The 12,606-nt window shown below is 55.2% G+C and overlaps 4 protein-coding genes across 4 annotated transcripts; 2 read left to right on the top strand and 2 right to left on the bottom strand.

Moving 5' to 3' along the window:
• Positions 1-549: 549 nt before the first annotated feature.
• LRP88_06850 (KRI1-like family C-terminal-domain-containing protein) lies at positions 550-2,514 on the bottom strand (the record flags this gene model as incomplete). Its single annotated transcript, XM_083243387.1, has 1 exon — positions 550-2,514. The coding sequence occupies one exon, from the start codon at positions 2,512-2,514 to the stop codon at positions 550-552; it is 1,965 nt and encodes a 654-aa protein (XP_083100611.1).
• An 837-nt stretch (positions 2,515-3,351) lies between these two features.
• On the top strand, positions 3,352-4,185 carry LRP88_06851 (Rab family GTPase VPS21; the record flags this gene model as incomplete). Its single annotated transcript, XM_083243388.1, has 3 exons — positions 3,352-3,429; positions 3,496-3,559; positions 3,617-4,185. The coding sequence occupies 3 exons, from the start codon at positions 3,352-3,354 to the stop codon at positions 4,183-4,185; spliced, it is 711 nt and encodes a 236-aa protein (XP_083100612.1).
• An 838-nt stretch (positions 4,186-5,023) lies between these two features.
• LRP88_06852 (uncharacterized protein) lies at positions 5,024-7,911 on the top strand (the record flags this gene model as incomplete). Its single annotated transcript, XM_083243389.1, has 5 exons — positions 5,024-5,064; positions 5,122-5,231; positions 5,287-5,615; positions 5,669-5,999; positions 6,050-7,911. The coding sequence occupies 5 exons, from the start codon at positions 5,024-5,026 to the stop codon at positions 7,909-7,911; spliced, it is 2,673 nt and encodes an 890-aa protein (XP_083100613.1).
• Positions 7,912-8,909: 998 nt separating this feature from the next.
• Positions 8,910-12,209, bottom strand: LRP88_06853 (1-phosphatidylinositol 4-kinase; the record flags this gene model as incomplete). The annotated part of the gene is made up of 6 exons (XM_083243390.1): positions 8,910-8,949; positions 9,003-9,060; positions 9,131-9,207; positions 9,258-11,695; positions 11,794-11,980; positions 12,130-12,209. 6 exons carry the CDS (start codon positions 12,207-12,209, stop codon positions 8,910-8,912), a joined length of 2,880 nt encoding a protein of 959 aa, XP_083100614.1.
• Positions 12,210-12,606: the final 397 nt, after the last annotated feature.

A 12,606-nucleotide genomic window follows, 5' to 3' on the forward strand; every position in this document is an offset into this window, starting at 1 on the left:
GCACAAGTTCACCAGCCGAAGGTGCTAGTCCGTGACAGCACATGGATCTCTTTGAAGATGGCGATGTTGGAGATGGGGTGTGTTGGTATAACTTGGGATATCGCGGCAGAGGACAAGATGGCGGTAGGGGTCAACTATCAAGGCATATCTTGGGACAGGCAGGCTTGTTTGAAACTTGCAAGGCGAACATGTTGGGCATCCATGTCATGGCTGGGGAGGAAAAGGTCTTTACAGCATTTGAGATACCACCACATGCTTCTATTAACCTATGTTACTGTTTTTGTAATACTCGATTTTGCATCAGTAGATGTGTAATGTGGAATGAAGGTCCGAGTTGGAGGGACACTACAACTATAATATCGATACTATAACTTCACATGAAGGGAAAGGTCTTGGACTGATCAAGACAAACAAGATACTTTTCTCTCTCTCAGATATAACTAAACTAAACCTTCTATACGGAACCAAACATATACAACATGGAACGCCCGACCGTGACAATGATAGCGTAGTGGTATCTCGCTCAAAAAGTCCCTAAAGCCCCCCTTTTCATGCCTCTGCTTCGGCAGCACCGCCCTTCTTGCCCTTGGACCTCTTTCGCTTCTTCTTCCTCTCGCCCACATCGCCGACGACGTTGCTGTCCTTTTCAGCCTTGGGCTCGATGACGGTACCAGCGGCTTCGCCATCCTCAGCAGACACCAGGCGCTCGAAGCCATAAGTAGGACCAGAACGCTCAAACTGCTTGCCAAAGATCTCACGGCGCCACTGCCGCAGGCGAGCCTTCTTGCCGAAGCGCTTCCGGTCCTTGCGCTTCTTCTCCTCGTCGCGGAAGGTGGCGAGCTTCTTGAGGCCGGCGTACTCGTTGAGAGCCGCGTCCGAGGGGGCGAGGAGGATGTCGCGGGCTGTCATGCCAAAGGACTGCGGCGAGGTCTCGCGGTAGCGGAAGGGGGCGTGGGTCGGCTTGCTGAGGAGGTCGTGGTTGGACAGCTCGAGCTTGGAGTCGACGAGAGCCTCGAGTTTGGCACGCTCTTGACGGGCTTGCTTCTGAGCCTCCTTGCGGGCCTTCTTGTGATCTGTCTTGCGCTTCTTGGACGGTCGGCCGTCCTCATCCTCCTCGTCTTCCTCCTCACCCTCAGCGGCATCGTTCTCAACGTCACTGAGACTAATATTGGGCTTCTCTTCATCATCCTCAAAGTCAGGGATGAGGTCCTTGATGTCGATATCGTCATCCCACTTGGGCTTCTTGGGATGTTTCTTCTTCTTCTTCTTTTCACCATCTTCACCCTCTTCCTCCTCTTCGTCGTCAGATACAGGAACCTCATCGTTCTGGGCATAGTATTCTTCGCCGAACCGCTTTTGCATCTCCTCTTCCCACTTGTCGTTCTCCCATGCATCATCGAGGAACTTCATCCAGTCCTCTTCGGTAAGGTCCTTGCCCGCGTTGCCAGCTGCATGCTTGATCTTGCGCAGCTTCTCCTGGGCCTCCTCAAGCTTCAGCTTCCGTAGACGAGCCTTCTCCTCACGTCGCTCCTGCTTCTCGGCTTCCTTGCGCTCGCGCTCGAGCTCACGCTGACGCTTTCGACCACTCTTCTCCTCGCGTCTCACCGACTTGGCAGCAGCGACATCTCGAGCATACGATCGAAGGAACTCGTTGCTCTTCTCGGGGTCCTCAAACCGCAGGTTGTATGCCTGCTCAAACTCGTCGGCACGATCATCGTCCTCTCCCTCATCAGACTCGAAGGCCTTCCAGTTAGAACCATCAGGTGGGACCCAGGCGCGGGCACTCATGAAATTCGACAGGAAGGTCTCGGGGTTCTTGTCAGCATTAGCGACATCGGCATCGGTGATCTGGGCGGCTGCTTTTCGGGAGGGGTGAAGTCCGTTCGAGTCCACCTTGGCTGGCTCTTTTCGCTTCAAGAAGCCATCGTCTTCGTCGTCATCGGACCCGTCACTGTCAGCGGCAGCATGCATCTCAGCCACAATTGACTTTTTCAAAGCATCCTGCTCTTGGTTGTAGGTCATGGGGACATCCTCATCCTCCTCATCAGCACCGGTATCGCCTCGCAACAGTTTTTCTCGGTGGTAGTCTCGTAGGTAGACAGGCTTCTCCTTCTTGTCCTTGTCGCCGGTCTCGGCAGGGTCATCGGGCTTGTAGAATGAGACTTCCTTGTCGTAGACTTTGGGGTCCTTGTTTCGAATGGCCTGGAGGGTGGCTGAGATCTGCGCATCGAGGTCTTCGGTGGCCAGGAAGCCATCCTCATCTTCCTCCTCGTCCGAGGAGGAAGAGTCGCCACCATCGTCGTCGCCAGACGGCTTCTTGCCCGTCTTCTTAAACTTCTCCTCCAACCTTTGCCTCTCCTCTCGCTTCTTGTTGTGCTCGAATCGGCGGGCGAATTCCTCGTTCACCTTGAAACCAGGCGCGGCGACAGCGGCCCCTCCATCATCAGAGTCCGAGTCGCTATCGTCGAGGAGGTTGCGCTTGGCGCGCTGGGGGTCCTCAGTGGCTTTCCCCATGATTGATTCGTTTCAATGGCGAATGATTGGTCTTTCAGGCCTCGTTTGGGGTTGTGCGTTGTGGGAGTGAAAAAAGAGAGATGGTATGAATCGCAAAGACTCTATTTCCACATGGACCTGCCCCAATGAGAGCTCCCTCGTACCTGGGTGCTCGACTTTTTTTTCTTGCTTGGACTAGCACCTGAAATTTTGGCGGTCGACATCGGCAGAACTATTTTGCGCCGAGTGCCCCGCGTGAAGGCCATTCGCGTAAAATAGCCAGACGAGAACAGCCTAAGACTAAATAAAGTATGCACATCACTGCTGATAGTGCACTAAAATTGTCCAAGTATTTATGTTGAGCACCCTTAGGTCAGCAGCTTTTTTTCTGCAGTCCACCTGCCTGCCCAGAACAACCCCTAAATCACCCCTAAATCACCGCTAACAAGGCCGCTTAGCCAATGGGCGGGCTGCTCTGTTACCGGGCTGCAGAGACAGGCTGGTTCCAGTGGCAGGTGCGCCAGAGGTAGCCGGTACGTACTGCAGCTTTTCCTGGCAGGAGCGGCCTCGTCATCGCAACCAACCACCGCCACTAAAAAGTACCTGTGCTGCCTCTGCCGCTACCGCTGCCGCTACCGCTGCCACAGCCTCTCTCTCATCCATACCTACATACACTGACGTCGTGACCACCACCTCCGCCCAGGCAACTATCATTTAAACCTGAGCGACCGATTACTTTTGCCTTCGATATCGCTTTTCCCATACGTGTCCGCTTTCGGCGATCATTCTCTACCGCTTTCCTGCTCAAACATCAACAACCCAGCCCATCCGGCTTCATCTCCGAGCGATCCCGCGATAATGGCCGATTCTGCCAACGCTCCCAAGCCGAGCAGCAGCGTAAAGCTGGTGCTCCTGGGCGAAGCAGCCGTCGGAAAGGTGCGGCTTCACGAGCTTGCTTATGGCAAACCATCTGTTCGACGTGCTAATTGAGCTCTGCGATAGTCATCCCTGGTTTTGCGATTCGTCAATAATGATTTTCAAGAAAACAAGGAGCCTACTATTGGTGGTATGCATCAGCCCGCTCCTCTGGATTCACTTTGTCGCTGACCCAGCAACCTCTCAGCGGCCTTCTTGACCCAAAAGTGCAACCTCCCGACACGGACAATCAAGTTTGAGATCTGGGATACCGCCGGTCAGGAGCGCTTTGCCTCGCTGGCTCCCATGTACTACCGAAACGCCCAAGCCGCCCTCGTCGTCTACGATCTCACCAAGCCCACGTCTCTCATCAAGGCCAAGCACTGGGTCGCCGAGCTGCAACGACAAGCTTCGCCCGGCATCGTTATCGCATTGGTGGGCAACAAGTTGGATCTGACGGGCGACTCCGGCGCTGCCGCCGACAGCCAGAACGGCGATGACGGAGAGGACTCTGGAGACGCTCGCAAGGTCTCGACGGAAGAGGCTCAGTCGTATGCTGAGGAGGAGAGCTTGTTGTTTTTCGAGACCAGCGCAAAGAGCGGCCACAACGTCACCGAGGTGTTCACCGCCATCGCGAATGCGATACCCGAGACGTCGTTGAAGAGTGCAAGGGGAGCTGGCGCAACGAGCGGCGCGGCCAGCAGAGGAGGAGAGGAGCAAAGGGTGAACCTGGGAGGCTCCAAGGATGCCGCTGCCAAGGACAGCTGCGCTTGTTAGAAGGGCTTTATGACGGCGGGGGTGGACGACTAAGGTGCAGACAAAGTGTTTTGGTATTGTACGGTATTCTGTTCTGCCCTTTTCCTGCGAGCTGGTTGCCTGGGACTGATGCCAAGAGGAGCATCTGGGAGTTGAATATGTTTCTTGTTACTCTCTAGCAGCAAGGTTTTTGTCGTGGCTTTAATGGACGCTTGCTTGCCCATGATCAGATCAGATCAGATCAAATCAACATCAATAGCGGTTAATCAGGATGGATGTTGGTTGGGGTGAGGAGTTGATCAGCTCTTTCTACTTTGGATGAATCAAAGCCTGAATCAAGGTTATTCTTATTTCACGTGAAGCTAAAGATGGTTGATACTCATATTATCAACTCCTACCATAGATGGATGAGAAGCTTCAGACCAATCGTAGCCATCACGTGACCAGGTGCGCTACGTGTGACTCCAGTCGCGTTTGCTCTCCGGGTCCCACTCTTTTTGTGCCCAGGCCGGCGAACGATTTCTCCTCCTCTACAGTACTGTACGATATCTAGCCCAGCCGGTGACCGCTGGCGTTTGCGTCAAGAGGCAAACAGGTTCTGCTCTGTTCCGTCTCTTACCAATCATTTCTTTCCACCTGAGTTGCCGTTTATCCCCGCCGCGCCCAACCGCCGACGTGATCCCCCTCGCACCAGAGAGACATCGGACGCCCTCCTGCATCTCTGCCTGAACATCTTTCTCTCCCTCCTACCTAATCGAAGCGACCCGACTCCTCTCCATGACGTCCCCTCTGTTGTCTTAGGCTTTGCCCGTGGCTCAGGAGTTGGAAAGCGCCCCAAGGAAAACACGAAGCGATCAGTATGGCGTCGACAATCACAGAGGCTCAGGCGGAGCTGATCCGGTATGTTACACGGCGCTCGCTGTGTTTCTGGTCCGCGAACTGACACGTTCCTTGCAGCTCCCTCGCCCCCGACGACATTCCAATCAAGCTTCGATGCGCTATCTGTAGCAAGCTCGCCGTGAATGCCTACCGACTGCCATGCTGCGAGCAGGCCATCTGCGAAACATGTGCGTGCAGAAGACTCGATCGAGAAAGAAAATCACCGCTAACTTTGCGCGCAAGGTCAATCGAATCTTCCGGCCTCATGTCCCGTCTGCGAGCATTCCCCCTTGTCCGCCGAGGACTGCAGCCCCAATAAGTCGCTCCGAACCACCATCAGGGTGTTTCTGCGCACCGCCGAGAAGAAGCGCGAGGTCAGCCGGGCCAAGGAAGGCAAAGAATCGGAGCCCGTGACTCCTGTTGAGCCGCCGAAACAGTCGCTCCCAGTCCTAGAAGCCCCTGCGATCGAGGCGCCGACTGAGCAGGTCTCGGGAGGCGACGCGCCGACGGGCGAAGCAGTTTCTGCGCCCAGCGAATCCAATGTTGCTGCTCCTGCTCAGCCTGCAGACGAGGTAAATCAGTGTCGCGACTTGTTCATTAGATTCGTCAGCTAATTATGAATTAGGAGGTTGCTCACGACCATGACTCGGCTGCTCAGCATCCTCCTCAAGACGGAGCGGGTGATGCCGAAGACGCGCCAGTTGCGGGTAACAGCAACAATGACGTAGCCCCTAATAACTCTAACGAGCAGGCCATCGTACAGAAGGATGGTGATGGTGAGGGCGACCAAGGCGATGATGAGAATGGCGACGATCAAGAAAACGCCGACGGCGAGACGATGAACGGAACGACCAACGGCAACTTTTCTGGATCTGGCGACTTCAACCAGATGCAGATGATGATGGCCATGCAGAACGGCATGGCTCCGAACTCGTTTGGCGGGTTCCCCATGATGGGTATGTTATACTCGTATGACGGTTGGTGGTTCAAATGCTAACTCTCCCAGGCATGCCAGGCATGGGCATGGACCCGATGACGATGCAGAACATGTACATGAACGGTGGCTTTCAAGGCATGGGCATGAACGGCATGGGGGGCTTTGGAGGTGGATTTGGCCAAGGCTCCAATAATAACTGGAACGGTTCACAGTCGTGGAATTTCGACCAGAATAATTACAATCAAAGTGGTCCTGGCATGGGAACTGGTGATTTTGGGAGCTTTAACTCAGGATTCCAGACAGGATACAATCAAGGTAATTACGGTCACTTCAATGACTATCGCCGCAACAACTTCGGACGTGGTCGAGGCCGCGGACGAGGATACTACGGGGGTTACGGCCGTGGAGGTTACCAGTTTGGAGGCAACGCCAACAACAACAACAACTACCAGGACCAAGGACAGTTTTCCCAGTACGGATCCAACCCTCAAGCCCAAGAGCAGCAGCAGAACGGCCAGAACGAGTCGGCAGATGGACAACAACCTGATGACCATCAGGGAGAGGGGGCGGCTGATGGGGTCGAGGCCTCCAACTCTGGACATCAGGACGCACCCCGTGAGGCCATAGGCACTGAAGCTACCGATACCTCTTCCGCGCCCGATGTGGCCCAGCACAACGGTCCTGCTGCCACCCGGCCAGTTGTTCCAGCTCCAGATGTTCCCATTAACGCACCCACGGGCCCCAAGGCTATGAGACAAGGACTGCCCAACACGAGCCTTCACAATCTACGAGCAAGAGGATACCAGGTTGGGGGTGATGCCCCATCCAAGCCGACACCTCCTGTCCGGGACAGCCCAGCCGACCGGGTCCGGTCAAGGAGTAGTTCTCCCGGGCCAGGCCGTGAAGGCGCGCGTGACAGAGACAAGGATCGCGATTCCCGCCGTGAACACAGCAAGGAGCGATCTCGGGACTATGACAGACGCGACAACAAGGACTATGATGACCGCGATCAAGACCACACGGGATCGGGATCCCGAACCGCCAGCAGGAGCCGAAGCCGCAGCCGGGGGCATAGAAGCTCCCGCCGACTTAGACGCCACCGCTCAGAGTCGGTCGAGGACGACGGCTTTGACGATGACTCTCGCCGTAAGAAACACAAGAGCAGCCGCCGTCACTACTACGATGACGAGGAACCCTCACGATCCAGGGACAAGGATGACAGATATGCCGATCGAGCCCGCTCAACCTCACCAGCAGAATCCAAACGGTCGAGTCACCGAAGCCGCCGCGATAGAGACTCTGACAAGAGGAGAGATCGTGACAAGGACAAGGACAAGGACAGAGACGACTACGATCGCAAAAAGTCCAGTCATCGCTCCTCCCACCGTGATAGAGACTACGATCGCGAACGACGCCGTGACAAGGACAGAGAACGCAGCGACAAGGACCGCAAGGACCGAAAGGATCGCCACCGCGAGAGGGATAGAGACCGACGCGACCGTGACAGAGACAAGGACAGAGACCGAGAACGCGATCGAGACGCCGACTCTAGGTACAGCAGCAGACGCCACTCGACAGACGCAGGTGACACGCCCAACGAGCGCGACTCCAAAGCCCCCTCTGGTCCACGAGGCTCCCGAGCCGACAGCGCCGCAGCCAAGGACCCTCACACCCTCGAGCGTGAGGCTCGTGACCGTGAGCGTCTGCTCAAGGAAGCCCAGCGCATGGCAGGCATGGGCATGGCCGGCTGGAAGCGCAACCGAGGGGCTGACGACGGCGGCGACGACTCGGGCTCACGTAAGGGTCGGCGTACCACATCGTCAACAACGTCTGCCGCGGCTTCGCGTCGCAGTGAAGCCGTCAGCGGTGGTGATGAAGAAGAGAGGATGCGCAGGCTCGAGGCTGAGAGGGAGGGTGATCGATGGGGCTAGTCGCCTCGAAAGACACTGAGCAAGCACATCACCGGGACGACAAAGAGACAGTGAAAAAAAAATGGTATCCTTGTTTTTTCTGTTCTTACCTTCTTTTCTTCTTCATCTTCTCAGGTTGGTCTGGCAAAAAAAGGGGGGTGGGGGCGCGGAAAGGGAAAGGGATATACACAACGCATTCAATCATCATGGCTCAATCGGTGTTGGTGGGTGTGAGTAAGAGGCATAGCATTTAAGGGGGGGAGCGTAAGGTGTGTGAGCAAACAAAAAAAAACAGACACAAAAAGGGTCAAGATATCTGAAAAATTCATTTGGGCTTTCTATCCCCCTGAAGAGAGGGAGGGGGATAGACATTTTCTTGCATGCGCAAAAGTCTCAGGGGCAACGAACATCATCTTTCAAACGTTGGCTGGCAGGGCAGGGCAGGGCATGCATGCTGTGTAGTAGTAGTTAAAAACCTCTTTAATCCAGTCTTGATTTTCAAAGACCATTTTAATGACGTCGAGTCATCCATGATAATAATACTATGTATGTATCGTGCGTGATATGTCCACGTCAATCCATCGTCAACTACACATATTGACCTTGATTATCTATCCCTCATCCAATATTCTAGACAACGAGGGACATGTCCTGTCACCTTGACATCGTCAAGCTAGTCCTGGTGTTGAAGCCATTATATCATGCATGACCAGAGGCATCCATCGCCAACATCAAGGTCACCAATATTCCTCCTCCTTCTTCCAAGCGTCATCTTTTCTCCCCGTTGACTTGCGTGAATCGTCAATTCTCATACAAACTCGCGTCCCTGCTTGAGCCAGCAATTGGAGCCATGTCTATCGTCCACAACGCCTTCTCGTCGTAAGCCGCCCAAATGCAAACCAGATATCCCAATGCCACCCTCAGTGGGCGCTTGTCGTGCGTGCGTTTGAACCCTATTAGTCCCTGTCTGTCTGTCTCTGTTGCGTCTCCTGGAGCATGGTGAGTGCAGTGCAGCTCGCTTAGTATATACCCTGGGTACGATATTGGAAAGTGTCATAGCTGAAGAGAGCATCAGTAAGCATGCCATGCCAGGAGGGGCAGAAACAACTTACAGTCGCGTGTAGTAGCTACCAAACGACTTGGCAATCAGATCCGTCTCGACAAATTGCTCTGCCTCATCTGCGCTGAGATGAAGCTGGAATCTCTGTCGAAGCGTGTTGGTGACCTGGGCCACGCCGACTGCGAAGCAGGGCATCTTGGAGTCGTGGCCCATCATTGCAACCAAGTCGATGATGTTGTCTGCCGAACGACGCAGAGCTATACAACGTTAGCTATGGGTACCTTTTCATAGAAACGAGAGGGCCAACTTGCCTTGGAAAGCTTGCTTGCAGAGCTTCTTGTAATCCTCATAATCGGGTGAACCCAGTCCACCCAAGACATCAACATATTCGTGAGTGAGCTTGAAAGGAGCCGCCTCAAATCCGACTGAGCCAGGCGAGTTGGACAACATGAAGCCAAAGTCGATGTGAACCACGTGGCCCTCAGAATCCACCAAGACGTTTCCGTTGTGCCGATCCTTGAGCTGCAGGATGTACGAGATGATGCTATATGCCGCCAGGGACTTCTTGAAAGCATCAACTCCGGCCTTGAACGGCTTGCTGTCGGGCTTGCCAAAAGCCTTGAGGAAGTGGTCCCTCAGTGTGGCAATGCGGTGCCGGGGGTTCTGGCCAGCCTCGATCGAAGCGAGCGTGAGACTTCGCTTCAGCGAGTGAAGAGACACACCGCTGGTGATGGTCTCGACCAGTCCCGAAGACTCTCCCGTCACCAGAATCCTCATCCGCTTGACCCAGACATCGATGCCAGCATCAACCCAGGTCTTGTGGCACACGTCGATGAGCTGACACGCAAACGCCTCCTGTCGGAGATCTGCTCCAGTCTTGACAATCACACTAACCAGGTCCCAGTTCTTCATCCAGCCGTACGGAGACGACTTGCGAATCCGCTCCTTCTTGGCCTCCCAAGCCTCGCCAAAGACAGCCGCACTAGGGTCATCGCGATCGCCTCGACGCTGAACACCGCCCGTCTTGATGTCATTCTCCATTCGTTCTCGGCCTGCACTGGCGTTGAGGTTCGAGTCGATCTGCACGTCATCCTCAAGATCCGGGTTGCTCGGAGAGATAGGCATTGTGCTGGTCCTGGCAATGATGGTGTCAAAGGTTGGGCCTTGTTCATCTACGTCGAAGCTCTGTTCCTCCAGGCTCTGCATGCTGGCAATGATCTTGGCTCGGATCGCCGCTACCTCTTGCTTTGGACGCTTTCCACTAGTAGCTTCAAGTTGCGCAAGCATCTGGGAGGCAGTTCGCATATGAGTTGCCAGCGCTGAAAAGTCTGGCTGGTCGGCTGGCGCATTCCGCTGGATAGGCAGAGTCATCCTTCGCGCGCCAGGCCCAGGGCTGTTCGACCTCGATGTCCCTGTGCCAGAGGTTCGGGGAGTCGTCACATCCAGGGTCGAAGACGAGGTTGTCGCTCCACTGGGAAGACGTTGGGCAGCGTGGTGCGGCGCTGGTCTCACAGGGAATCTGACTGGGGATTCATCCATTCCCCTGAGCAATGGTGAGCTTCCCAAGTCGCCAGAGGCGGGCTCAAAGACACTATCCAAAACAGGCTCCGGGCTCTTTACCGTGGGTGAAAGACGGGGGGAGTCAGACAAGTCGAAAATACGGTTCGTCCTGGCGCTACCGCCTATTAAACTGTTCAGGAGACGCTGGTTCTCAGGCGCATCAGGGTCAAACGAAAAGTCATCCCGGAGCACCTCGACCATGATCAGGTACGGCACCTTTTCCGCACTATTGAGCACCGTCGCCTCCGCGGGGTTCACCCGCACAATGCGGTGATGACGGCTCTTGCCAGGAGATCCATTCACAAGTGTGGGAGGACAGATGACGGGAATGTCAACCTCAGCTGGGAGATCCTGAGATATTAGCGCAAGCTCCGCTCGAAGAGCACTCATCCGGGCAGGTTTAGGAACCAGCACTAATCGATTCGAAATGCCCTCGAGAGCAGTCAGAAACTGGGTCTGCGATCTGAAGTAGTTTTGTCTCAACAGCCTCGTTTTCTGTACTGGCGATAGCTCATTCATGGCGAGTACAGCCTTTGAGTGATGCGAATGCCTCCGAGCGACGTCGCCTGGCCTTGGGACGTTTCCTGCCGAGATTGGTGTTGTTGGCCTTGTTGGCGGACGAGGCGAGGGCAGGGGCAGGGACGATGTGCTCAGCTTGGCCTCCAATGACTTCATCTCAAGAGCAGATGGCCTCGACATACCGACCGGCGTCTTGGACCTTCCAGGAGGAATAATGACCGGAGGTGGCACAGGGGCGGTACGGGTAGGCTTTGGCGAAGAGTCCCTCGATCCCTTGGGGTCTGGCGCACTGAAAGTACGTCCAGCATCCTTAGCGCGGCGCGATCGCGAATTCGCAGCTGTGACTGTACGGGCTCTCGCTGGCTTGATGTTCTCCTTGCTCTCGCTGGTGGGATCAGTAGTAATTGGCTGCGGCTTGCGCGCCTGTGCGACAGCCAAGGGACCAGCCCAGCGTGGTATCATGGGCAGCGCAACGCTGGCGAGGACGAAGCTAGAGAGCACGGTGACGGGCAGGACGTTTTCCTTGATCTTCTCATGGCGAGCGGTATCGGCGAGTCCAAACACAATGTGCTGGACCTTGTTGTAGACTCGGCGACATGTCTGGAACGAGTCGGACTGCGGATTCGACGACAGATCGTGCAGATATGTTTGAAAGAGCCAAAACGTCTGCGGCACGCTGGTTAGCACCCAATACGGAGGCGGGACGAAATGGTTCCTATGACGCGGTGCTCCATTCCAGTCCAGTTTCCAAACATCACACGTACCAACAGCGCTGCTGTGACGGATTCCTCGCACAAGTCCAACAAAAACTCCTCCAATGCCATTGACTCATTGTCGACGCTGATTATAAGGTGGCATAGCTGCGGCAGGAAGAACTCGATATCCTCGTAGGGGAACTGGCGCAGCTTCTGGCAGAGAACATAGTGAATCCCCACGTGGTTGGCGTAGCGGCTGTCGCGACAGGTGGCATTAGCGATGGTACAGGTCGGAGACGGCGGGATGGGTTCAGGATGAGGGGCGGTGGGCTAATTTGAAGCAGACGCGAGGACGCAAGCCGGCCGGTGTCTATGGCTGTTGATGGGGTCGTGGCAAAGACTCACGAAAGATATGAGACGGGGAGAAAGGGGTTGGAGTTGAAGACGTCGGACTCGAGGAATCTCTGAAGCAAGTCCCACGACATTGGGTTACGCAGGGGAGCAAGCGTCGATGAGGGACGGCTGGCGTTTCGTCATCTAGGTTCGAATAGAAATAATACAAAGAGCGGGCTTTAAATAAGCGGAAGTGAACGTGTGCGAAGGATGAATCGAGAAGGCATTCGCATGGACGAGTGATGTTTAAAGTTGACAGGACGGATGGTCGACGACGACGAAGCTTAGGTCGGTGGTGTAGGTCGGTTTTACAGGAGGGCGTCGGTAGCGGACTAGAGGCACCTTATTAGTGGAGTTCCAGCGGGCGGCTTGACTGGCTTACTACCTGGGAGTACCTAGCTAACGTAGTGTAACAGCTGGCCCCTTGGATTTTGGTAAGGGGAGGGAAGGGGGAAAAACACGGCCGTCCTCCTGCAACTGGCGATGCCC

The sequence above is a fragment of the Fusarium phalaenopsidis genome (genome assembly GCF_050370095.1).
Source record: "Fusarium phalaenopsidis strain FUZ10S chromosome Unknown contig_32298, whole genome shotgun sequence".
Taxonomy (NCBI): Eukaryota; Fungi; Ascomycota; class Sordariomycetes; order Hypocreales; family Nectriaceae; genus Fusarium; species Fusarium phalaenopsidis.